Below are 24,984 nucleotides of genomic sequence, written 5' to 3' on the forward strand. Positions count from 1 at the left end.
GTGCGAGGAGCAGGAACCCCGTTGTTCCTCACTGATTCTGCCCCAATGGGGGAAAGCCGCAGCCCAGAAGGAGGCAGCACAGCCATGGCAGCCCCCAGGAGATTGGGGGAGGGGGGGGGGGGGGGGTCGAGTCAACCCTGCCCCCAACAAGCACAGGAAGGCCACGTTCAGTAGGAACGGCTTTATTTACCTCTGACAATACGAACGCAGCAATTAAAATAAATTATAACGAGACAAATGCAGCCCCGTGACCGTATGTGCGATGGGGGTCCGGTGCCCACCCCCATCCATGTCACCGCAGGGCCACAGGGAGGCCGTAGGCCACAGGGGCAGCGCCGATGAGGTGCTGGAGGCGGGGGGCGCGCCGGGCCTCGGCCACGTAGCGGAGGAGGGGGACCCCGGGGCCAGGAGCCCCCAGCCAGGCCCGCAGCAAGGCCTCGGCGTAGCGGTCGATGTCGCGGTCGGTGACGTCCCACAGGTTGCCCAAGACGAGGGGGCTGGGGGGAGCACAGGGTCAGGAGAACAGGGGTGGGAGGCAGGTTTGGGTGCCTCTGACCCCAAAAAGGGGAGAAAGTGAGCTAAAACGTCTTGTCCCAACGCAGCGCAGTGAGCACTTTGTGCTACTGCCACGCTGAGGGTTATGGCCAATTATGAGCCGCCCCTCGGCCTCCCTCACAACACAAAATTAAGGGAAAAGGAGATCGAAACACACCCATGAGTTGAGCTAACCTCAAGATCTCCTGCCATGCACCATCACGGACAAAACGGTGTAACAGGGGATGACCGAGTTAAAAATCACCCTTCCTTGGGCTGCTCGTGACCCAATGGGGAGAAACCAGGACGAAAACGGTACGGGTTGAGACGGTGATGAGATCTCCCAGCAATATAATGGGCAAAACAACGAGGAACCGGGGAAGACCGAGTTATTGCTAATGGACCCATTCCTCCTCAACCTCTCCGTGACCCAAAACGGGAAGGAAAGGAGAAGAAAACGTTTGTGTGTTGTGACAACAGCAAAGAAAAAATGCTCATGGGTAAAGATAAGCTGATCTCTTAGCGCTTACTGCCTTGGGCAAAACAGCAGAATGGGGGAAGATTGAGTTATTGCCAATTAAAAAAAGAAATCTCTCTCCTTCATCTACCTGTGACCCAAAGTGAGGAGAGGCACTAAGATGCAAACGCACGTGGGTTGAGATAACGGGGAGGAGATCCCTCGTGACTGAGCATCACAGCAAAACTAAGTGGGACTGAGGCAGATGGAGCTGCTGACCAAAACGGGGCACCCTGCTACTCACCAGCCAGCCATGATGTACTTCAGCACAATGCCTGCACCCTCCAGGCTGCCACGCACGGCGAGCGCAGCGCTGCTGCAGCCGAAGAGCAGAGCGACAGCACGGCACTGCAGCTGGGCGATGGTCTGCCCGTCCATCAAGCGGGCACCTGCTCCGTGTCCTGCGTAGCTGCGAGGGAACGGAGCGGGGTGAGCGAGGTGGAATGACGCCCAACCCAACCCCCAACCCCCAGCTCCATCCCGACGCAGGCTTCCAGCACCCAAACCCACCCCTCTGGCACCCCCAGCACTCACATGTACAGGTCGTGCTCCAGCAGCGCTGCCTGCATCTGCTCCTGGCTGGGGACTGATCCTGTCACCCCTCTCCAGCCTGGTTCACTGCGAGACAGGAGGTGAGAAAGGTGGGAGTGCGGATGCCCCCTCCCCCCCCCCCCCCGCAACCTGGTTCCTCTCACCTCTCGAACCAGCTGCGGAAACGCTCCTCAGTGCTCGAGAGGTTGTTCTGAGGGTTGAGGATGTAGAAGGTCCTGCTGGGGTCGATGCCGCGGCACAGCACGGAGTTTGCCTGCTGCTCCAAGGAAGGAGAGGAGCGACAGAAAGGAGGGAAAAGGAGAAGTCAGCCTCAGCCCAGAACTGGGGGTACCGAGCCCCACGCAGAACCGGGCTCCCCCCCCTCACCCTCTGTGTCAGGGCGTAGCTGAGGAGGAAGCGCAGGGATGGGAGCCGGGTGACAGGCAGGTCCCTGAGGCACGCCATGCTCTCCCAGGGCAGCTTCTGCAGGTGCTGCAGGAGGAGGAGGAGGAGGAAGGTGAGAGTGATGCAGCAAACAGCAGAGCCACGTGAGCAGCAGCAGCACCGGGATCTTACCTTATCCAGTACCAGGATGACGGAACCTCCAGGCTCCCCTGTGCCATTTTTCTGCTTGTCCAGAGCCTCCTGCAAGAGGAGCTGGGCTCTGCTGGGCTGAGCTGGGCACAACCCCACGGCCAGGGCTCGCACATCAGCAGGGCTGAGGAGGGCAGCGGCGTTCAGCACCACCTGCAGCAAGGGACAGGTGTGAGAGGGGATGGAAGCCCATCTCCCATCCCAACCCCGAACCCTGGCAGCTCCGTACCTTAAGCAGGGTCGGATCTTTGCCCCACCAGCCACACTGCTGCAGCTGAGCACATAAACGGGCAGCTTCCTCAGCCAGCAGGGGATCCTGGGCTGCAGGGAGCAGCGCTGCCTTCCAGCAGCCCAACACCTGCGTTTCCAGTGTCTCAATGAGGCTCTGCAAGAGAACACACGGAGTTACGGGCAGCCTGAGCCCCCCAGGGGGGTGTGGGCATGGGGTGCATTTTGCCTTTTGATGCTCAGAGGGCTGAAGCAGCCTTTCTACAAAGAAATGCTAAGGGAGACAGGTTTGCTCAGCCTGGAGAAGAGAAGGCTCCAGGGAGACCTCACTGCAACCTTTCAGTATTTAATGGGAGGTGATAAAGAGGAGAACAACTTTTATCACAAGTAAATGGCCATAGAACAAGGGAGAGTCTCTTTAAACTAAAAGAATGGAGATTTAGGTTGGATGTGAGGAGGAAATTCTGTACCCAGAGGGCAGTGAAGCCCCAGCACTACAGCCCAGGGAAGCGTGGTGCTCAGAGTCCACGGGTGGGATCCTGGGCAAACCTGACCCAGTGGTTGGCAACCAGCCCACTGCAGGGGTTGGGGCTGGGTGGGCGTTAAGGTCTCCTCCAACCCAACTATTCTGTGATTTTATGATTCTGCCTGCCTTCATCCTCTGGTCCAGCTTGAAACGGCACAGCCACCATTCCCGCTTGTCAGTGTAGCTGCTGGCATCCTTCTGCTCCTTCTGGATGGAGTCGAAGTCGCTCAGCACTGAGCTCAGTGGGGTCTAGAAGAGGACAGGAGCTGTGATCTCAACCCTGGGCTCATCCCCACTGCTTCACACCCCCAGCCCTTCCCTCACCTTGCTGAGTGCAGTTGGGATGCGGAGAGTGACGGGAGCGCTGCCCCTCTCCAGCCGTGTCAGCAGCAGCGTGTCCCCCACGGAGGTGGGCTGGATGCTCACCAGAGTCAGCACACACACAGTCATCCCTGAAAAAGTCACCCACGGACCTTCAGGTCAGCCTTGAGGGTTTCGGGGACCAGGCAGCACCCTCTGGGGCTCTGTTTGGATCAATCCTCACCAGCTGGGATCTGCTGCAGCTGCTCACTGAAGCTGCTGCGCTCTTGGGGCCCCAGACCTGTGGGGCTGAAGCTGAAGAGGTCCTGGAGCTCAGTGAGGTGGTGGTGGTGGTGTGAAGCAGCGTCCTTGTCCTGCAGGGTCAGCCCTTGGAGCTGCTCAGCCACATCTGCTGCTGATTTCTTCTCCTTACTGCAAAGGCAATCAGGGAGGAACGTCACTCCCAAACCGCCCATTTGCTGAGCCCCTTCCCAGCGATGCTCTGGGGACGATGGCAGGGAGTTGTGGGACCTACTGAAGCTTCCTGTGGACGATGCTGAGCAGCTGATGGCGTGTGGTGACCGAGACAGACTCGGCCAGCAGGTAGGCAGTGGTGATGGGGTCCTGATCACCCGTGGCCAGAGCCAGGAGCTGGCACAGCTGGCTGTACAGCGTGCCGGGTGGGCAGTGGCTGATGCAGCCGAAGGCAGATTTCAGGAACCCGCAGGCTGTGTCCAGCAAGGAGGTGTCTGGAAGGGACAGGGCAGCAAATCTGGGATCAGGCAACAAGCCCCGCGGTGACCCTGGTATTCCCTGTGCTGTGTGCATAGAATCACTGCAGTTGGAAAAGACCTCTGAAGTCATTAAGTCTGAGTGTTAACCCAACACTGACAAGCCCACCACTACACCATGTCCCTAAGTACCCCCAACTACACATCTTAAAAACCCGCAGGGATGGAGGCTCAACAACTTCCCTGGGCAGCTTATAACAATTCTCTTCTGTTTTCCTCCCACGTGGCAGTTTTGCTGACGCACCACCCCCCTCACAGCTCACCCTCACCTCCCTGCTCCCAAAACCCGACCCCGCAGCCCCACATTTGCTCACCATCCACAGTTGGCAGCACTTTGTGCAGGGCGCTGAGGCACAGGGGCTCCGTTCTGCCCAGCCTCTGCTGTGCCAGGACCTCCCCACCGACCTCCTGCCGCAGCACCTTGGGCTCCGTGTCTGCGCCCTCCTGCCTGCATCGGATTCTGTCTGTGGGATAAAACAGAGCCACTTGTTCCTCTTGCTGGGGCCAGCAGGGACAACGTGCAGCTTGGGGAGCTGCGAAGGCTCCCAGCAATCCCATTCCCTCTCCCAAACTCACCCTCAGCTCCATCCTCAGAGGCTCGGAGTAGCTCCAAGATGATGTCAAGCTGTTCCTCCACCTTTTCCTCCTCTTCAATGGCTCTCAGCAGCTCCCGTTCCTCGTCCCCTTTCCAGCTCGGAGCCCTGCGTGCCGCCCGCTCCTTTTTCTCTGTGCCCCCAACTCTGCGTCCCCGTCGGGACCGAGTGCTGCTCCCACAGCCTCTGCCCACGGAGGAGCTCAGCTGGGAGCCCCCCACCTCCACGGACCGGGGGAGCAGAGCTCTCTGCGAGCAGCACACCGACTGCGGCGTCTTGCAGCTGGGAACGGGTGCTTTGCTGGCGACGGGGCTCAGCACTGATTTGAGACCCTCAATGTCACTGTCGTCGCTGAACGTCACCTGCGAGAGGGGGACGAGGAGGTGGCAGGGCTGCACCTGATGCTACCCGGCCTCCTCCCGCCCCACTTACCGCCAGCCGGGACCTGGTTTTCCCACGGGCTTTGGGTGCTTTCAGGAGCTGTGACTTGCTGAGCGGCGGCGAGGCCTCGCTGAACACGGTGAAGGGAGCCCTGGGGCGTAGGGGCATCGCAGCCCCCCGGCTGCACGTCTTGGCTGGAGGACGGGACGACTTCTGGCGCGGGGTGCAGGGCGCCGCTGCCGGCCGGATCACAATGGGAGGCACCTCGCTGTCCGAGTCACCCAAAGCGAAGACGTCGTCGGTGTCCGTGTGCTTGGCTTTCTGGCTCTTCTTCCCTCTGGGTTTACGTGCAGGGGATGCCGCAGAGCCCCGTGCACGAGCTTTGCTGCGGGGCCGGGCGTTGGGGCGCGGGGTGCAGGACGTTGTCACGGTCTGACCAACAGCAGCGGGCAGCTCTGTGTCAGAATCGCTCACGAGAAAGGCGTCGTTGGAATCTGCCACCGAGGGCGGCTTCGCTCTCTGGGTCTTCTTGGCTTTGGGTTTGAGCACGGGGGATGCTGCGGTTGCCGCTTTGTTTTTAAGCCTCTTTAGTTGAGTTTTGTCCATCCTGGGCGCAGCCACCGCTGCTTTGGGCTCGGTGGGACTCGGCAGGGCTGGCTGCCAAGCCCAAGCGGAGGCGAAGACGGCATCCACAGAGCCTCCGTGCCCGGCAGCCAAGCGGCAAACAGCAGCCGTGGCTTTGGCGAGCAGCAGGCTGGCCCTAGAGACCCCCAGGCTGGGCAGGTGGGCGCTGCAGGATGCCAGGAAGGACAGACCGGCTTTCAGGTGCTCCTCCAGCTTCTCCTCGGGCCAGGGACCAGCCAGGCTGTGAAGGGCCAGCGTGGCGTAGCCGGTGGCCACCAAATCATCCAACAGCTTCAGCGCGGGTGCCTGGTGACCGTTGCCCAGCTTGTCCCGCAGCAGGACGGCGAAGCGAGGGCCCACGGTGCCGCAGCGCTGCAGGGTGGCCTGGATCAGCCCCAGCCCTTCGGCTGCGCTGCCGGCCGCCAGCTCCCCCCGCGCACAGCAGAGCAGCCAGCGGAGGCAGAGGGACGACAGGGTCAGGTCGGAGCAGAGGCAGCAGGGGCAGGCAGCGGGGTGGGCGAGGAAGGCAAGCCTCCTCTTCCTCTTGGGTTTCAGCTGCGGCGAGGAGCTGAGGTCGTCTGCTTTCTCCAGGCCGCTCACCATGGCCACGAACTCCAGCGCAGGGCCCTTCAGAAAGCCCTCGTCTTCCCCAGGGAGCTCGGAGCCTTCATCCCACTGCCTCCTGCTCTCTGGTTTGCCCTTCCTGGGCAAGATCTTCAGGGGGCCTCGCTGCTTCTCGTCAGCCTCGAACTCTGCAGAGGTGAGGGTGGTTTGAAGAGCTCCTCCAGCAGCCCCCTATTCACCTAAGCCCCAGAAGCAGCCCCCCCTTCTCTTTGCCCAAGCCCAGAGCAGGGACTCACCGGTGCCAGACTCCAGGAGGAACAGAGCCTGCTGCAGGTTCCAGTGGCTCAGCTCCAGCTCGCTCTGCTGCAGCTCCAGCTGAGCCTTCAGCACCAGGAAAGAAACACACCTAGGGGGAGAAAAACAGCCCTCAGAGCCCCGAAAAGCCACAGCTCAACTCCCACGTTGAACTGGCAAGCTGAACTGCTGGGATAACACGCCCCAGGACGAACATCAGAGGAGCTGCTTGCTCCAGATCCAACTGAGCAGGGGCCAACCCCTCGCCAAAGGCCATTCCCTGGGACGGGGCTGCCCGCACCCACGGTCACTCACCATCGGATTGCCTGCAGTTTCACAGCCAGCTTGACGGCCTCCAAGCAGAAGGCTTTGGCTTTGCACATCACCTCCACCCTGCTGAGGAGGACCACCAGGCGCTCTGAGCAGCTCAGCACGTCGGCCAACACTTGCCACTTCTGCAGTACGTTGTCCCCTGACAGGAAGGACGTGCTGGTGACAAAGCTGCTCCTCCCGGTGAGGCAAAAGGAGCACAGGCGTCCTTCCAGCTGTTCTGCGGCCCACGCCACCCATTCGCTCACCATAATCCATGAACTGGATGTCTGCCGTTGACTTGTGGGAGCCCAGCACGTTGCTGCCCATCAGGAGGAGGATGATGCTGCGTAACAACTTGTGGGCTTCGCTCAGAGCTGTCTCGGGCGTCTTCCATCCTGCACGAGAACTGCTGTGGGCACTGGCACCAATTACCTGGCACAAAACCCAGCTCTCCCTTCCCAGTCCCAAAAGGGGTTTGGGGGAACCTCTGAGCACTGTGCTTGCCCAGGGTTTTGCCTGGGGAAGGTTTCCAGCACCTCGGAGGCTCACCCTGTGCAAAGATGTGCTGCCTGAACTCTGGCGAGAGGTGGGCGGGCGACAGGCTCAGGTAGGTGGCAGTCAGCTGCAGGACTTGTGCTTGGAGCATGTACCAGACCTTGGCAGTCTTTTGCAGAGCTGGGTTCTGGAGCACCTCCAGCAAGAGGGCAGTGCCATCTTTGATCTACAGGAAGCAGTGGAGGCAGAAAAATCACTATTTGTGGTCCAGGGAGCCTCCGAGGCTAAGGTGGGCTCCAGTCAGCAGCAAGAGGATTGACTGCCAGACAGAACTGCCGAGGTCTCCTCTTGCCTCCCAGCAGCACAGCTGAGACAAAAAATAATAATAATAATTAAAAAAAAAGGGAGGCTTTCAGGGAGACTCACGCGGTGGCTGGCGCAGTACAGCTGGCTGCGGAGCACGAGGCAGGTCTGCTGCAGCAGCAGGTAGGAGTCACTGTCCCTGTCAGCTCTCTGCAAGCAGGTCTCTGCTTCTTCCAGGAAGAGCTGGAAGCCAAGGGGTCAGTATGAGGGCTGGGGGACCGGTCTCCAGCTGCCCTCCCTTCTCTCTCTTTGCCCAAAGTGGTGCTTGCCTGGGCATAGCTGGGGCACTCCAGCTGGAGAAGCAGTTTGGTGACCTGGCAGAGAGCGCTGGCTGTGCCCAAATCATCCCCAAGTGCACGGCACAGGCCTCGCACCAGCAGGTAGCTCTCCAGGGCTTGCAGGGGCTGGAGGCAAAAAAAACCCACACTGTGATCATGGACAATGCTGCTGTGCTGCTGACCTTCTGCCTCCACAGCCCCAGCAGCGTTACCTCGTCCATCAGCCTGTAGAGAGCTGCTGTAACACGAAGAGAGGCAACGGTCTGCTCCAGGCTGCGCACAGCTGGGACACCCTGAGATGCCAACAGCTGCTTCCATAGGGCCAAGGCATCATCCAGGCTCTTGGACTGAGCTGCGGGCACAGCATGGGGCTGAGCAGCTTCCTCGCAGCACTAAGCCACCACCAGCACCATCACTTCCAGCAATGCCACCACCTCCCAGAGGGCCCTTCCCTGCTCTGCCATGGAGCATCTCCCGGCACGCTCCTCCCTACCCACGTCGACCCCACCACCTCCCCTTCTTCAGGGGTTAACCTCACTCCCACCCCAAATCCAGGCATCCCAGGGGAGCCCTCCTTACAGGGTGAGCGACCCAAACCCGCTGCGCTCTCACCCAACTCTGTCACCAGGTTGAAGGAGATGCCACTGTTCAGGAACGCGTCCTCCTGCAGCCCGCTTTCGTAGTTGAGGTCATTGGGTTCAAAGTCTTCCAGGTTCTTCTGTCCCAGAGCTTTGACTCTCTGCTCCCTCGCTATGCCCTGCAGCAGGTTACGGGCAGCAATGATGCAGCTTAAAGGGCACTGCAAAACGTGGGGACACATCTGGGCAGCCATGGGTGCCCCCACACACCTCCTCGAGTTTGGACTCCAGTGTGCAGATGTAGAGCCAAAGCAGAGCCTGCGCCCGGTCATCGAGGAGCTGCTCCTGGTTCTCAGCACTCCTGGGCACCGAGTCCAACAGCCGCAGTGCTTCGTGGACAGAGTCCAAGGCAGAGCTGCAGGAGATGGGAGCTGAAAACGCAGCCTTCTGCCCCCGGAATGCATTGTAAAAAGAAAAGGCACCCAAACCACCCCAAAAACGGCGAACACCAGAGCAACACCACTCCAGCCCCCTCCCACTCCAGCCCCCTCCCACTCCAGCCCCCTCCCACTCCAGCCCCCTAAATCCCACTGAGGTCCCTCCAAAGCTCCCAAGGGGTTTTGCAGGGCCACAGGACAGAGCCCACCCTGCACACCCGTGGCACCCACCAGTCGGTTTGCTGGGCGTAGTTGTGGTAGCACAAGACCTGGGCCAGCTCCACCAAACCGGCAGCGCGTTCGTGCAGGCGGCCGCTGTCCTCTGAGCAGATCTCCAGCAGGTCGCACAGCACGTTGTAGCGTTCCTGCCCCGTGTCAGCACGGATGCTCTTGTAAGCCTTCAGCTCGGCGAAGAGCACGGCCACCAAGGTGTCCGTGTCCAGGTGGTCAGCAGACAGTTCTTCCTTCAGGGTTCTGCTGGAAACAGGGCTGCGTGGGGATGTGGTGCAGAGCTCCGCAATATCATTTTAACCACAGAATCGCAGCACGGTTTGAGCTGGAAGGGACCTCAAAGCCAGACTGCGCTCTTCCTCCTTACAGCCCCAGTTTAACACTGAAAGGAGCCCCCGGGTCCCCTCGGAGCCTTCTCTGGGCTGCACAGCCTCAGCTCCTTCAGCCTTTAAAAGCACGGGAAGCGCAGCTCCTCACCTCAGCTGCAAACCCTCCGCTCCCTGCTTCACGCTGTCTGTTTTCACTCGGGCCCAGAGGCCGATGGGCTCCGCCAGCAGCTCCCTGATGCGGCCCTGCAGCGACGTCAGCCACTGCACGCAGGATGCCAGCGCACTCTCCAGCCGGCCCAGCTTTCGGTAGCTTTCCACCTGCAGCCTGAAGCATCTGTGCAGCTGCAGGGAGAGCACAGAGGAGAAGCTTCAGGAGAAGCCCTGCAGCTGCTCCCCTTCCTGGGAAAAGTAGTTGGTCCGCATCCTCTCCTTCGCTCCTATGGCACCAGGTTGCAGCTCAAACCCTTCGACATGAAACTGCTCACTTTTTCGGGGGGTATCTCTGGAAATCCAAAGGCATCTATTTTCTTCAGCCTCTTGCAGAAGAGCTCAGAGATGGAGCTGGCTTCCTTGTGAAGGTTCTGGCTGTAGAAGATGTATGCCAGCTTAAATGTGCACGATGCTGTTGAGGGGAAAAAAATGAATATTGAAGACGTGTTGGGAAGGGATCATCCCTCTTGCTCCTCTCCCAGCAGCAGACCACCCCTCAGCCACGTGTGCTGGGAGGCAGAGGGACCCTTCTCCCTCGGTGCTCCCCAGACCACAAGCAGGAGAAGATGCTGAGTTGTGCGCGACCACGTTTGCCCCAACCCGATGCCAGGGAAGCAGGCTTGGTGCTATGAGGATGCTGACCGGTAATGTCGAGGTACTTGGCTTGCTCCCCCTGGGGAAGTCCCTCCAGAGCTTCCAGCAGCTGCATCACGGTGTCCTGGCAGCCCGATGTCAGCTGCTCCTGCCCTGACCACCCGGCCACCTGCGAGGGATGCAGTCAGAGCGATGAGGTTCCCATGGAGAGCCTCTCAGGGACTGCAGGCACATCCCCGAGGCCGCCCCAGCAGCCCCTGTGAGCCCCATTAGATGCCGTCCCCATCACCTGCAGTACCTGGGAGGCGCGGAAGGTGTCACAGGCCATGGTGGTGAAGAGCTGGAGGCTGTGGTACAGCAGCTGCTTCAGCACGAGCCGCTGCTTCACGCCGTCAGGAGGAACCTGAGGGAGAAAAGAGAAAAAAAATCAACTGCGTGGCCACAACAGCAGCGGGACCGGCAGGGAAAGGAGCACCGCTGCCAGGAGCGCAAGGCTTGCAATGCCTCCAGCGGTCCTAATTAACAGGAGAGCCCTCATTAACCCCCAAAGCCTTACCACGTCCAGCAGCAGGCTGAGGACACGGCGGTGGCCCTGCACAAAGGCGCAGAGCTGCAGCACGTCCTCCCGAGGCAGCGGCTGCTGCTGGCTGCTCCTGGCACGCTCACCGAGGGCCGCGGTGACGAACTGGCAGCCCTCGGCCAGCACCCTGAGGAAGCGCCCCGAGGCCTTCGCCGCACCACCCAGCGCTGCAGCCGCCTGCGCCAGGGCCGGCCCTGCTGAGCCCACGTTCTTGGCCAGCACCCAGCTCAGCCGCACGCAGGCCTCCAGCAGTGCCAGGGCCTGGCTGAACACCTCGGAGCCCCCCAAGAATCCTCGCGCGTCCCTCAGCGCCGCCTCCGCCTCCCCGTAGCAGCCGCACTTGCAGAGCTGCCGGCACTGCTCCAACGCCAGCTCCAAGAAGCAAAGGGCCTGGGGCAGAGCGGGCGGCCGCGCCGCATCCTCGCGCAGGGAGGTCAGGACGCCCCGCAGCTCCCGGCCAAAGCAAGCCGAGGATGGAGCGTGGTGGGCTTTGGAGAGAGCGGCAGCCGCCAGCGCCTGCCGGGCGGTCTGCGAGGTGAAGAAGGGCGGCTCCAGGGGCAGCACGGCCCCCTCCTCATCCTCCAGCAGCAGCAGGAAGCGCAGGGCCTGCAGGCGGTCCCCCAGCGTCCCCGCCGCGCTCCACAGCGTGCAGAAGCTGCTGTGGGCGACGGCACCGAAGTCGGCAGACGGCGCACGGCGCTGCCGGTGAGCGCAGAGCTGAGCGTGGAGGAGCTCCGCCGCCCGCCCGCGGGCATCGCGATGGCCCTGGGCAGCCGCGTTCTTCAGCAGGTGGAAGAGGATCTTCTCCAGGTAGAGAGGGGCCGGCGGGGCGGTGGAGGCGGTGACAAAGCCCCTGCAGGCCGCCTGGGCCAAGGCCAGCACTTTGTTGGTGTGCGCGAGGCTGCAGCTGGGCTCCGCCAGGCGCTGCACGCAGGCCCGCAGGATGCGGTCGCACACCGTGCTCTGCACGCTGCCCGGCACAGCCGTGCTGCTGGAGAGGCATTGCTGTACGGGGGGTGGAAAAGGAGTTGGTGTCCAACTGAGGATCGCTCAGCAAAGAGGTGGGGTTCCCCCCCTCCCCCCGTCCGCCTTCCCCCTTTCAGCTCACCGACAGCTCTGTGAGCAGCTCCTCTGTGCCCTCCGGGCTGGCGGTGCGGGACACAAAGTCGGCGCCTTTGAGGCGCTTCATGGCAGCGCTGGGGGTGCAGAGGTGGGGTGAGGTGGGCTGGAAGGGGGGCACAGATGCCCCACTGTGTGCAGCCCGCCCAACCTGAGCTCCCATTTCCCCCATAGTCAAAGGCGGCTCCCCACCCCCTCGGTGCTCAATGTCTCCCTGAGCTCCGTTCTCCCCTCCCTCCCACCCCCCCACACCCCTCAGAGCTCACAACCGCCCCACTCCCCATTTCCCAGAGCTCCCAATGCTCCACGCTCCTCTCAAATGCCCACAGCCCAACCCCCCAAAGGCCCTCAGGTGTTAGACTCCCACTTCCCCCTCAAAAAAAACCATTTCTTAGGGCGCACACATCCCCCCCACCACACCTCAATCCTCCCTGCAGTCCCCAGTCCCAATCCTCAGCCTCCCCAGGGACTGAACCCCCTCAGCTCTCCCTTTCAAGGACTGCAGCCCCACCTCCTGCCCCAGTCCCACACCACCCCGGAGCCTGAAGCCTCTCAGATCTCCCCCCCACACACACCCCATGGCTCCCTTAAATCCCCCCACCCGCTCCCTCCAACTCCTTCTCAGCCCACGAGGCCTTCAGGGTCCCTCCATCTCCTCTCATTCCCCATCTGCAGGCCCTTCAGGGACCCCCCGTCAGCCTTTCCCAAAGCCCCCGACCCCCCACCCGGACTCACCCCAGCCCCGCCGCCGCCGCCTCCAACTGAGTTCCGGCCCCGCCACGCGCCCCGTTCAAATCCCGCCCGCAGCCAATCAGCGCGCAGCGCCCCGCGCGGGGCACGCCGGGAGTTGTAGTCCTGAACTCCGCGCCGCGAAACCGGGCCGGGAAAGGGGGAACGGGAACGGCCCGAAACGCGGGGTTGGGCGTGAGCGCCGGGAAAACGCTTCTTTATGGCCCGGAAACGTTAAACGGAATCGGAAAGGAAAACGTGCGGGAAGGACCGGGCGCTGGGCGCTGTGGGGCAGCGCTGCCGCTCCGCTCCTCCCCCGCGCTGCGCCGTCCTTGGCGAGGAGCGGCCGGAACACCTGCGAGATACCGGCGTTATCTCGGAGCGCAGCACGGCGCTGCGCCCGTGGGGAGAAAACCGAGAGCGGCGCGGCCGAACAGCGAGCCGGCAGGCAGAGCGGGGCTCTTATCAGAGCGGTTCGACTCCCGAGCGATCGCTGCTCCGCGCGGTGCGGGGGGAGGATTTGTGCCCCGCTGTGTCACGCAGAGGCAGCGATGTTTATTTCTGTGCCGGTCTGGGCGCCGAGTTCCCCAAAACAAAGCGAAAGGAAAACCTCCCGTTCGTTTCCACGGATGCTGCAACAAAGAGCGCGGCGAGATGAGCTGACGGAAGAAATTCTCATGCCGTTTTTCAGCGCAGCTCTGCGTTCCCATCGGTGGAGCAGAGCCTGCAGGGCTGTCCCGCAGCTGCACTGACGGCAGCGTTGCTCAATGCTGCCCACGCAAAGTCGATACGATATCCTTATCGGCGTGTGCTGCTGTATGACATGATTAATGCTTGCTTGCAGCACCATAGGAGCCTGTTGTGGTTGTGATGCAGGGCTGCAGATGGGGAGGCACACAGCACGACTGCCCTGCCTTAGCAAAGCAAAAGAAACACAAGAGAAAAACGGTGCCAGCTTTATGGAGCCCTTAAACCAGGATCCGAACACTGGGCAGAATTGGCCTAAAATGTGATTGAGGGCATTAAGACATTCCCTGTTGTTGTCCTTATCCGTGTGTGCAGAGACTTCTCTGGCTGTCCTCGCAGTCCACAGCATCCTTTGGGACAAAAGGAGTCGTCGTGAGGCTCTCGGGGGGTTAAAGATAACGGAGGTGTTGGAGGCGACCACAGAGGGCCAACAGCGGACTGACAGATGGTCACAGCGCTGTGAGAACGGGGTGGAGGACCATCAGATAGGGCTGCACGTGTTGCAGTCACTGGGAGCGGATGGGATCGCGATTTGGGGAGTGCAACGAATGTGTAATACACGAGGAAACGCAATCTGCCCACGAACGATCAGCTGGGGGGGATTTTTGGCGGGTTATCCCGAAGCTGCCCATAAGAATGCCTTCTTAGCCTAATTAAGTAATAACGCTTTTGCCGGTACGTTTCTTCAAATCGATTCCTTCGTTTCACGCCTTTCTTTGGCGCACGCAGACGGATGTCAGACGGATGTCAGACGGCTCCACAGCCGGCCGGGCAGCGCTGCCGGGATGGGCGCTGCGCTCCCCGCACCGCCGGCTGCGGGCCGACCCTGCCGTGATGGCGGGGCTCCGGACCGCCGCTCAGCCGCGATGCGGCGGTCGGAGGTTGATGTCAGGCGCGGACCAATCGCCGCGCGTCTTTCACCCGTCCAATGGGAGGCGACGCTGCTCTCCACGTCCCCCTCGGAGCCAATCAGCAGCGAGCTACAGAGCGGTGGGCGGGGCCACCTCCGCGGAACCGAAAGCAAAAGCAAAACGTGGCCGTGAGGGCGGCGCGAGGCGCAGCGACAGCATCGCGACACCGGCACCTCGCCGTGACACCGCCCCACAGCGCAGTGCCACCGTCCCACGGCGGGATGTCGCAGCCTGGGGCCGCGTGCTACGTCACGGTGCGCGCGGTGCTGCTGCGGCTGTTCCGTGGAGCTGCTGTGCTGCTATGGCTGCACTCTGGTTGTCCCATGGAGCTTCTGTGCTGCTATGGCTGCACTCTGGTTGTCCCATGGAGCTGCTGTGCTGCTATGGCTGCACTCTGGTTGTCTCATGGAGCTGCTGTGCTGCTATGGCTGTTCCATGAAGCTGCTGTGCTGCTATGGCTGCACTGCGGCTGTTCCGTGGAGCTGCTGTGCTCCATGTGTTCCATGTGGTACCGCTGCAGTCCGGCTGCCCCATGGTGCAGCACGGTGGTCCCACCCCCACTCCTTGCCCCCCTGGAGCAATGGGTGCTGTTCGTGCCCAGTGTGGCCTGCAAGGTGGTGGGTGTTGCCACCCAGCTGTGCCTCTTTCCGCTATCAGTGGTTCATGCAGCATATTTACTAACAGAGCCCAGGCATTTTCACTTTGGGGCAGCGCGGGGTTTTCTGGGAAAGAACAGGAAGCAGCGGCTGAGGGCGGGCCGGGGGGGGTTTCCTGTTCTGTTGCAGACAGCAGCAAAACCATGGAGGCCGCGGTGCCCCCAGTGTCAGCTCCGCTCTGCCTGGTGCACAACCAGGACTGCAAGCTGTCCCTCAACCCCGCAGCGCTGGCAGTTCTGCGCAGCGCCACTCAGCCAGTGGTGGTGGTGGCCATTGTTGGGCTTTTAAGCACTGGGAAGTCCTTCCTGGCGAAGCGGATGGCGCAGAAGTGCACCGGTAAGGTGGGGGGGGAAGGGGGAGGCGGATGTTCTCTCCATTCTGGGGGCATTTGGGAAGATTTCTGATGGCCCACAGGCTCCCCACTGAGCAATGCGGTGCAGAAGCAAACAAAGGGCATATGGATGTGGTGTCTGCCCCATCCGTGCAAACCTGGGGTGACGCTGGTGCTGCTGGACACCGAGGGGCTGGGAAAGTCCTGCGATGTGAGTGCGGGGGGGGGGAGGGGGTGGCTCCATACCTCCCCCACGCCCCCCCAGATCCTCTCTAACACGGCTGCGGGCGCAGGATGACATCCACAACGATGCCTGGATCTTCACGTTGGCGCTGCTGCTTTCCAGCACCCTGGTGTACAACAGCATGCGCACCGACAGCCGCACGATGCTGGGGAGTTTGTGGTACGGGGACGGCTGGGAGGGTGGCGACGTGGTGACAGTGGTGACAATTTGAGCGGTGACATGGCGACACGTCCAACAGTTTCCTGACGGATCTGAAGAATTACGTGCGTGTGCGAGCGCAGGTGGATGGCACTGAGCCGGCAGATGAGTTCGCCCGTGTCTTCCCTGACTTCGTCTGGGTCGTGCGTGACTTCAGGCTGCAGGAGGGCGACCGGCCCATCAGCGCGGATGAGTACCTGGATCAGATACTGCGCCCACAGTTGCGTAAGGCGGTCACTGTTCCCCTTCTGTCACCGTGCGTCCCCGAGGGCAGAGCGCTGTGCTGACATGTGGCGCCTGAGCCACAGACTCAGATGTGAACGATCCAAAGCCTTTATCGCAGATTCTAACATCCCCTATATACGTCTCCAAGCTCCCTCCTGTAACTTTCCATCCCTACAACACCTAAATCTCCTTCATGTCCAGGCGGTAGCGGCCCACACAGATGCTCACCCGCTCAGAGCCACGCGTTGCTTCTAGTCGTGCTTCTCCAGCAGGGTCACCATCCCGCGTCGGTTGTTCGCCCCTGGAAACAGCCTTTGTTCTCAGTGTCTTCTTCCACACCCCATCAAATCTGTAGGGTTCACTCTACTGAACTACCAGGGGAACAAACAGGTGCAGCAGTGCCTACGCAGCTTCTTCCCCCACCACAAGATGTTCATGCTGGAGCGGCCGGCGGCTGACAGAGACCTGGCGCAGCTGGAGCTGCTGCGGGAGGATCAGCTACAGCCACGCTTCAGGCAGCAGGAGGAGGCCTTCTGCCAGCACATCTGGAAAGAGGCGCCAGTGAAGATGCTGCTGAACAGCAGCCCGGTGACAGGCAGAAGTGAGCAGTGGCAGCACGAGGACGGGTGGCGGGGGGGGGAGATGTGCGTGGGGGTGACGTGCGTGCGGGTGATGTCACCTCTCAGTGCTGGCGTGCCTGGTGGAGACTTACATGGCAGCCATCAGCGCCGGCTCCGTGCCCTGCGTGGAGAGCGTGCACACGGCGGTGACGGAAGCTGAGAACATCGCAGCGGTGGAGGCGGCGGTGGCTGAGTACCGGCGGGGCATGAAGCAGAACCTGGTGCTGCCCACGGCCTCGTTCAGCGCGCTGATGGCCGTGCACCAGGACTGGAAGAAACGCGCCATCACCCTCTTCCTGTCCCAAGTCGTTGACAAAACCGAGCAGCATCACCAGGCGCTGCTGATGGTACGTCACCAGCACGGCGTGGGGCTGGGGCCGATTTCTGTGCACCGAGTGCTGCTTTTTGGCACAGGACAAACTGGAGGTGGCCAAGGAGGAGTTCTGCCGGCGCAACGAGGAAGCGTCGGAGCAGCGGTGCTGGGCGGTGCTGAGGGAGCTGTGGCTGGACATGGAGCTCCGCATGCAGCGTGGGGACTACGTGGCGCCGGGGGAGACGCGGCTTTTCCTGAAGGACCTGAAGCGCATGCAGGAGGAGTACAAGAGGAGGCCTGACAAGGGCGTCAAGGTGAGCAGGGTGGGCGCAATGGGTGCGGTGGCGATGGCCGTGCCTCATGGTGGTACCGTCAGGCAGAGGCAGTGCTGGAGAAGTTCCTGCGGGTGAAGGGGCTGGAGATGACCGAGATGTGGCTCGATCGGGTGGACCAGCAGTGCAAGGCGGTGCTGGCTGAGGCGAGAGCTGCCACGCAGGCTGTGGTGAAGCAGCTGGAGGAGCACCAACAGCAGCAGGTGGTGGAGATGAGCAAGATGTGGATGGCCAAGGAGATGGTGGAGCTGAAGGTCTGCTTTTTGGAGAAGCAGCAGAAAGAAATGTTGGCTGAGGTGACTGCAGCCAAGAAGGTGGTGGAGAAGCAGCTGAAGGAGCAGCAGCAGCAGCAGCAGCAGGTGATGATGGCTGAGGTGACTGCAGTCAAGAAAGCGATGGAGAAGCAGCTGGAAGAGCAGCAGCAGCAGCAGCAGCAGGTGATGATGGCTGAGGTGACTGCAGTCAAGAAAGCGATGGAGAAGCAGCTGGAGGAGCAGCAGCAGCAGCAGCAGGTGATGATGGCTGAGGTGACTGCAGTCAAGAAAGCGATGGAGAAGCAGCTGGAGGAGCAGCAGCAGGTGATGATGGCTGAGGTGACTGCAGTCAAGAAAGCGATGGAGAAGCAGCTGGAGGAGCAGCAGCAGGTGATGATGGCTGAGGTGACTGCAGTCAAGAAAGCGATGGAGAAGCAGCTGGAAGAGCAGCAGCAGCAGCAGCAGCAGCAGAAAGTGATGTTGGCTGAGGTGACTGCAGCCAAAAAGGCGGTGGAGAAGCAGCTGGAGGAGCAGCAGCAGCAGGTGACCCTGGCCAAGCTGACAGCTGGCCGAGAGGCAGCGGAGGCACAGCTGGAGGAGCAGCAGCAGCAGGTGATGTTGGCTGAGGTGACGGCGGTCATGAAGGCTATGGAGAAGCAGCTGGAAGAGCGCTGGCAGCAGTGGGCGCAGCAGCTGCAGGAGGAGCAGAGCCTCGTGCTGTCCCAGCGCCTGGAGGTGAGCGCCGTGCCGGTGCTGTGGGTGCTGTGGGTGCTCTCTGGCTGTGGGTGCTCTCTGGCTGTGGGTGCTCTCTGGCTGTGGGTGCTCTCTGGCTGTGGGTGCTGTGGGTGCTGTGGGTGCTCTCTGGCTGTGGGTGCTGTGGGTGCTGTGGGTGCTCCCTGGCTGTGGTGCTGTGCAGTGCGGCTTTGGAGTGGTTTCGTGCTGGCAGCTGCGCTGTCGATGCACCGTGGAGGTGCTGCGGGGCGGTGGCAGCGCCTTGTGGTCGTGCCGTGGAGATGCTCTGCGGTAGCACCAGCACGGTCTGTCTGTGGCACCGTGCTGCGGCCGCGCCATGGAGGTGTTGCGTGGGTCCTGAGCCCACTCCTCATCCCACAGGAGCTCGAGGTACGGCTGCAGGAGGGGCACGGGCGCGAGGCGGCAGCGCTGCAGCAGGTGGAGCTGATGCAGGAGGAGGAGCAGACAGTGCCCTCCTGGCGCTCCACGCTCTTGAAAGTCCTGGACAAAGTGGTCGTGCCGATCCTGATCAGAGTGGTCAACAGTATGGTGAACAACGCCGCCTAAATGGACTCCTGTAAGCCGTGGAACAGCCCCCCGCCCGCTGCTGCCACAGTAAATCCAGTGGCACTACACAGAAGTTGTCGCTTTGGGGCAGCGCGGGGCACCCTGGGGACACACAGATAGCAGGGGGTTGGGGGGGGGCGTGATTGGACATGGCGATAATTGTGGAACGGTGACAACAGTGACATGGTGACAGTGGTGATAACAGTTATGTGATAAGGCAGTGACACAGAAAGGCTCCGGCCCCCCGGGGATCAATAAGGTGTGAGGGGTGGGGGTACCTCAGGCCATGCCCCTATGGGATGGTTGGAGAGGATCCACCCCCCATGGGGAAAACGTGGGGAAAACGTGGGGGGGCACGGGGGACGTGGAGGAGAGGACCACAGGAACACACATGGACACTGTGAGAGTTCCTCGGGGACAGTGGGGGAGGGGAGGAGCACAGGGACCTTTGGGGACCCAAGGGGGCTGTGATACCATCCCCAGACTGCCCCAGAATGGTCCCAAAATGTCAACTATCGGTCAACCATTACACCAGCGACCTTTTCGGTCACCAGGGCACACTGCTGGCTCACGGTCAGCTGCTGGCCACCAGGTCCCCAAAGGTCTTCGCAGAGCTCCTTTCCAGCAGCTCAGCCCGACCCGCACTGATGATGTGGTTGTTCTTCCCCAGAACAGAGCGTGGGCTCTATAACTGCCCACGCTGAACCTCGCCGGGTTCCTCCCTGCCTGCCCAGCTCCCCTGAATGGCAGCATGGTGCTCTGCTGCGTCAGCCGCTGCTCCCGGCTCTGGGCCATCAGCAGACTTACAGAGGATGGATTCTTCCCCTTCCTCCAGGGCGCTCATGAAGATGTTGTTGAACAAGACCGGACCCTGCACGACCTGAGGAGATTCTGCCAGTTTTGCTCCGTTTTTACTCTTGGTGGCACTCGAGTTGCCCGTGGTGGTGCTCAGGATGCTGGCTGCAGAATCCAAGATGCTGGTGGCAGCACTCAGGATGGGGACGCACTGATGGGACATCCCAAATTTGGGGGTTATTTTGTACTAAAAACGGCACAGGAAAACCATATTTGTTTCACCCATTTCAGTGTTTATTGAGCTGCAGTGTGCAGCACGTGGGAGTGTCTTCGGTCCCCGGTGTCCCCACATTGCTGGGGAGGGGGACAAGGGGGGCCCTACAGGTCACGTCCGAGCCGCTCGATCTCATCCAGGAAGAAGTCGAGGTCAGCCCTGGTGACAGCAGGGCTGGTGACGATCTGCCGGAAGAAGTTGGGCCTGGCGCCGTGGGGCTGGTAGCCCACCATCATGGAGCCCTCCTTCATCATCCTCTCCTTGATGGCGGGGGCCACCTGCGGGGGGACAGGCGCTGGGGGTCTGCGTGGGGACAGGCACTGGGCAGAAGGGGGGACCACCGGATCCCACGCTCACCTTCCCCAAACGCGGCCCGAAATCAGCGCAGCCCTGTTGGCCCCGCAGGCTGGGAGGCACAAACCAGAAGCAGAGGTTGAGGAATTCGGGCTGTGGAGAAAGGAGAGCGGGGGGAACGGCGCTGGGGGGCTTCGTTCCGGGAGCTGCTGTGCACCCCGAAGGGGCTCACGGAGTGACGCTCCCCGCTGCCACCCCCATGGGGCTCAGCCCCCCTTCCCGTGGGGCACAGCAGCGCATCACAGCCTACCTCCAGCACCAGCTGGAAGCCGTCCCGTCTCTTCACCTCCGCGGCCAAGTAGCTGGGGACGGAGAGGAGAGTGAGAACCCGGTGGTGGCACCTGGGGGTGGCACCCGGCAGCGGTCGCTGCGCTCACCGGGTGCAGGCGAAGGCTCTGTCCACGCGCTGCTCCAGCCCTTCGGTCCCCACCGCCTTCCAGAGCAGCCAGAGCTTGAAGCAGTCGACGCGGCGGCCGCACTGCACCGTCTTGTCCCCGGTGTCGAACGTCACGTTGTAGAATTTGTCAGTCTGGAAGAGGTACGTGGCGCCTGTCCCGTGGCAGCGCTGCAGCAGCCCCTGTGGGAGACGGGGGTCAAAGTCTGAATGTGGGGGTCACCAGCGGTCCCCGGGGGTCTCAAAGGGATGCAAGGGGTTCCCAGGGGGTCCTGGTGGGGAATGACGGGGGATCCCAGAGGATCTGAGGGGTTCCCAGGGGTTCCGTGAGGGTCTTCTTAGGGTCCTGGAAGGTTCTGAGGGGGTCTTGGTGAGTTCCAGGAGTTCCCAGTTGGGTTCTGATGGCCTTCGAGGAGTGCCAGGGTGTCCCGAGGGTCCCACTGGGGTCTAAAGGGGCTCTGATGAGTTCTATTGGGTTCCTGAGAGGGACTGCAGGGCATAACAGGGTGGTGCCAAAGGGGCCAGGAGGTCCCAATGGGCTCCAAAAGGCTCCTGTTGGGGTTTCAAGGGGATCCCGTTGGCATTCTGGGCAGGTCCCAGGAAGTTACAGTGGGTTCCAAGGCATCTCAGGGCATCCCAAGAACTTCCCAGTGAGTTCCAGAGGGTTCCAAGGGAGTTTCTGTATGGTCTGAGGGACTAGAGAAGGTGCCAGGGGGTTCCCAGTGGGGTCCTGAGGAGTCCCAAGGGGTCAGAGGGGAGTCCCGATGGGATCCCAGCAGCCGTGGGACTCACAGAGTCATCTCGGAGCAGGAAGGCCGAGCACTGCAGCCCCACCGTCAGCATCTTGTGGGGGTTCCAGGCCACCGAGTCAGCCCTGCAGTGAGAAGAGGGTTGGGGGGCTCCACGGGATGTGGTTCTGTGTCCCCACAAAACACGTCCTGCGCCCCTTTGGTGGTACCTCTCGATGCCGGCCAGGAGGTGCCGATGCTTCCTGGAAAGCAGGGCGCTCCCACCCCAGGCGGCCTGCGGGGCAGAGCGGGGTGGGTGCGGGGAATCGGGGCTGGGGGTGCACAGCAGGACCCCCCCGGCACTCACGTCCACGTGCAGCCACAGGCCGTGGCGCTGGCACACGTCTGCCACCGGGCCCAGCGGGTCAAAGGCGCCCAGCACGGTGGTGCCGGAGGTGGCACTGACAAAGAATGGCACGGCACCCTGGGGACAGGACGGCGCGTGGGGATGGGGGACATCCATCGGGTGTCACGTGGGGACGGGGATCCCCTGGCAGTCATCCCTGCCCCGGCCTCACCTCACTTTTCGCCCTCTCGATCTCCTTCTCCAGCTCCTCGGGGATCATCTTCCCCCTGAGGGACGCAGTGGGGCCGGGGTCAGCAGCGGGGCCGGGGGTCCCGGCGCAATCCCAGCATTAACCCGGGGCGATCCCGGCGCTCCCACCTCTCGTCTGCACGCACCAGGACGACGTTGTCAGTGCCGATGCCCAGGAAGGCGGCTCCTTTCTGGACGGAGTAGTGGCACTGTGGGGACAGCAGGCGGGGGGCTCGGGGCGCTGCTCCCACTGCCACCCCCCACCCGCGCCCATCGCCGTGCCCACCTCCTCCGAGGCAAAGAGCACCAGGCGTGGCAGCACCCGGCCGCCCTGCCGACGGCTCTCGGGGAAGCGCTGGAAGCGGGCCACGTTCATGGCATACATGTTGGAGATGGAGCCCCCTGCCCAGGCACAAGGACAGCAGCGTTGGCACCGAGGACGTGCCTGGAGCTGGGGGTCCCACGGCAGTCTCCCCCCTCACCGGGGCAGAAGATGCCGTCGCCGCTTTTCCAGCCCACCAGCTCTCGCAGCTTGGCCAGCACCACCTCCTCCATCAGCACAAACACCGGGGCGATCTCGTAGGTGTACCTGGGGGTGCAGCAGGGCGGAGTGAAGCCACTCGTTGAAGTGAGACCCCCGCCCGCACCCCCAGGCACGCACTGGCTGGTGTTGAGGGTCTCGGTGAGCAGGCGTCCCGCCAGCGCGTGGTGGTCCAGGCCCGAGAAGAGCTGGTTGAAGAAGCGGGGGTGGCCTGGGGGTGGGGGGTTGACGGGGCTTCAGTTGATGGAGGGGCTGAGAGACACCGCGCCAGGGGTGATGGTGACACGGTCCCAACGGGGCCTTGGGGACAGAGCTGCCAGAGGGAAAAGATCGCCCGGGAGGGAGACAGCCGCTGCTGCGCGGGTAGCAGAGAGGTGAATGGGGCTGCTGGGCTTATCGGGGTGGCGGAGACATGAACGGCACTGCTGGGACCCAGCTGGGTGTCAGGGACACGAGTGGGGCCGCTGGGACCTTTGGGCGTGGAGGGAGGTGGTCAGGGCTTCTGGATCCGTGATCCCGGGATCGGTGGGGACGGGCTGAGGGGAGGGGCTGGGGTGGCTCCCAGCTCTCACAGGTCTTCACGCTGTAGCGGATGACGTCCCGGCAGCGCTCCAGCAGGCGGCCCGCCGGCTCCCCGCGGCTCCGCAGCTCCAGGTCCAGCAGCTCCCGCAGCTCCTGGGGCTCCTTCCACTCACAGACCTGCGGGCAGCGCCCGGCCCTCAGCCCCCACGCGAGATCCCCCCGCCCCCCGCTTCCTCCCCCGCGCTCCCACCTTCTGAGCCACGTCCGTGCCCTTCCTGACCGCCTCCTCCAGCAGCACCTGGAAGGCCGCACGCAGGAACTCCTCCCCGGCCGCCCCGTCCACCGCCGGCCGCTCCAGGTCGCCCCGCTCCGCCATGGCGGCCCGGCCCCGCTCTCCTCCCGCGGGTCGGGGTCACCTCGGCGCGTCTCCCGTCCTGGGGTCGAAGCCCCCCCGGCTCCCTTTACCCCCCTCACCCAAACCCGCGCGGCGATCTCTGCTGTTTCCCAGCGGTGCCCTCTGCGCACACGGGGACAAAGTCTGCAGCGCCGCCGGCACCGGCTGACAGCGGCCCAGGGAGGGGTCAGAGGGCTGCCAGCTCATCCCGGCCCTTCGGTGTGTGATGGGGGGGGGGGAACCGTGGCCTGGAACAAAGGGGACAGCGGCGGCCGGGGGGGCTGTGGGGAAACAGAACTGAACACATCCTCAGCAAGTCTGGGAGGCTGCAGGTCGGGGTGGTCGTCAGTGGCTCCGTGTGCGGGTGGAGGCCGGAAACCAGCGGCGTCCCACAGGGGTCTGTGTTGGAACTGGGGCTCTAAAACATCTTCATCGGTGACACTGAAGGTGGAATCGAGTGCGGCCTCAGCAGGTTTGCTGACGGCACCAAGCTGGGCGTGGGGTTGGAAGGAAGGGATGCCGTTCAGAGGGACCTGGAGAGGCTGGAAAGGTGGGCCTGGGCGAAGCTGATGAGGTTCAGCACGGCAAAGTGCAGAGTTTGGCACTTGGGCCGGAGGAATGGCAGGCATCCGTACGGACTGGAAGGAGGGTCCTTGAGAGCAGCCCTGCAGAGAAGGAGCTGGGGGTCCCGGGGGGTGAAAAGCTGACCGTGAGCCAGCAGGGTGCGATTGCAGCTCGGAAAGCAAAGGGGATCCTGGGCTCCAGCAGCAGAGGGGTGGCAGCAGGGACAGGGAGGTGATCGTCCCCCTCTGCTCCGCTTTGTGAGGCCCCGTCTGCAGCGCTGCGTCCAGGGCTGGAGCCCCCAGCACAGGAAGGACAGGGAGCTGTTGGAGAGGGTCCGGAGGAGCCACAGAGATGAGCAGGGGCTGCAGCACCTCCCTGCAAAGCCAGGCTGAGGGAGCTGGGCTCGTTCAGCCTGGAGAAGAGAAGGCTGGGGGGGAGCTGAGTGCAGCCTGCAGGACCTCAAGGGAGCCTGCAGACAGGAGGGGATCAGCTCTTGGGAAGGGGAGAAACAGCAGGACGAGGGGAACGGCTGGAAGCGGAGGGAGGGCAGCTTTCAGTTGGCTGTCAGGGGGAAGTTGTTTGCTGTGAGAGTGGGGAGGTGCTGGAACAGCTGCCCAGAGAGGCTGTGGATCCCCGTCCATCCCTGGAGGTGTTCGAGGGCAGCAAGGATGGGGCCCTGGGCAGCCTGGGCTGCTGTGAGATGTGGAGGTTGGTGGCCCTGCATTGGTGGGGGGTTGGAGCTCCGTGATCCTTGAGCTCCCTTCCAACCCCACCCTTCTGTGGTTCTGTGAACCCCCCCGATCCGTCCCGCAGCGCTGGGCCTGCCGGCAGGGGACGGGCGGCCTCCATCCCAGCCCCAACCGAAAACAAAAGGGCCGCGGGCAGCCGGGAGGAAGCGGGGGGGACACAAAGCCTGGGGGTCACAGAGGGACGGGAGGGGGACGAGAAGGCCGCGGCTGTA

At 62.6% G+C, this 24,984-nt stretch overlaps 3 protein-coding genes across 13 annotated transcripts; 1 reads left to right on the forward strand and 2 right to left on the reverse strand.

Moving 5' to 3' along the window:
• Positions 1-166: 166 nt before the first annotated feature.
• ESPL1 (extra spindle pole bodies like 1, separase) lies at positions 167-12,848 on the reverse strand. 5 transcript variants are annotated; one of them, XM_085212242.1, is made up of 31 exons: positions 12,739-12,848; positions 11,993-12,080; positions 10,861-11,889; positions 10,603-10,707; positions 10,353-10,473; positions 9,986-10,122; positions 9,649-9,842; positions 9,172-9,429; positions 8,774-8,918; positions 8,538-8,682; positions 8,138-8,277; positions 7,917-8,051; positions 7,711-7,830; positions 7,339-7,510; positions 7,056-7,184; positions 6,793-6,949; positions 6,480-6,589; positions 5,047-6,371; positions 4,598-4,976; positions 4,336-4,485; positions 3,766-4,048; positions 3,475-3,662; positions 3,255-3,382; positions 3,057-3,179; positions 2,406-2,561; positions 2,159-2,329; positions 1,970-2,074; positions 1,747-1,859; positions 1,586-1,669; positions 1,296-1,460; positions 167-497 (listed from the first exon to the last, which is right to left on the reverse strand). In XM_085212242.1, exons 2-31 carry the CDS (start codon positions 12,071-12,073, stop codon positions 293-295), a joined length of 6,753 nt encoding a protein of 2,250 aa, XP_085068368.1. In that variant the 5' UTR covers positions 12,074-12,080; positions 12,739-12,848; the 3' UTR covers positions 167-292. The 5 variants fall into 5 exon arrangements, with proteins under 5 accessions (XP_085068368.1, XP_085068365.1, XP_085068364.1 ...); XM_085212239.1 differs by lacking the exon at positions 12,739-12,848 and having other exon boundaries at positions 9,172-9,417; positions 11,993-12,178; XM_085212238.1 differs by lacking the exon at positions 12,739-12,848 and having other exon boundaries at positions 11,993-12,178.
• Positions 11,570-19,929, forward strand: LOC100547242 (guanylate-binding protein 1-like). Of its 6 annotated transcripts, none has more exons than XM_085212280.1 (11): positions 12,994-14,644; positions 15,176-15,382; positions 15,461-15,588; positions 15,671-15,780; positions 15,860-16,044; positions 16,400-16,645; positions 16,731-17,011; positions 17,079-17,291; positions 17,354-18,298; positions 18,677-18,910; positions 19,533-19,929. In XM_085212280.1, exons 1-10 carry the CDS (start codon positions 14,224-14,226, stop codon positions 18,860-18,862), a joined length of 2,922 nt encoding a protein of 973 aa, XP_085068406.1. In that variant the 5' UTR covers positions 12,994-14,223; the 3' UTR covers positions 18,863-18,910; positions 19,533-19,929. The 6 variants fall into 6 exon arrangements, with proteins under 6 accessions (XP_085068409.1, XP_085068406.1, XP_085068405.1 ...); XM_085212279.1 differs by having other exon boundaries at positions 18,677-18,872; XM_085212281.1 differs by having other exon boundaries at positions 18,677-18,872; positions 19,538-19,929.
• Positions 19,930-24,899, reverse strand: CSAD (cysteine sulfinic acid decarboxylase). Of its 2 annotated transcripts, XM_085212334.1 has the most exons (14): positions 23,316-23,664; positions 23,116-23,242; positions 22,664-22,754; positions 22,485-22,591; positions 22,289-22,404; positions 22,132-22,211; positions 21,986-22,040; positions 21,775-21,891; positions 21,638-21,702; positions 21,472-21,553; positions 20,663-20,862; positions 20,536-20,587; positions 20,289-20,378; positions 19,930-20,209 (listed from the first exon to the last, which is right to left on the reverse strand). In XM_085212334.1, the coding sequence occupies exons 1-14, from the start codon at positions 23,439-23,441 to the stop codon at positions 20,036-20,038; spliced, it is 1,482 nt and encodes a 493-aa protein (XP_085068460.1). In that variant the 5' UTR covers positions 23,442-23,664; the 3' UTR covers positions 19,930-20,035. The 2 variants fall into 2 exon arrangements, with proteins under 2 accessions (XP_085068460.1, XP_085068461.1); XM_085212335.1 differs by lacking the exons at positions 19,930-20,209; positions 20,289-20,378; positions 20,536-20,587; positions 20,663-20,862 and adding an exon at positions 20,869-21,375 and having other exon boundaries at positions 23,316-24,899.
• Between the last annotated feature and the right edge of the window lie 85 nt (positions 24,900-24,984).

This window comes from Meleagris gallopavo, chromosome 31 (genome assembly GCF_905368555.1).
Source record: "Meleagris gallopavo chromosome 31, MGAL_WU_HG_1.1, whole genome shotgun sequence".
NCBI classification, from domain to species: Eukaryota; Metazoa; Chordata; class Aves; order Galliformes; family Phasianidae; genus Meleagris; species Meleagris gallopavo.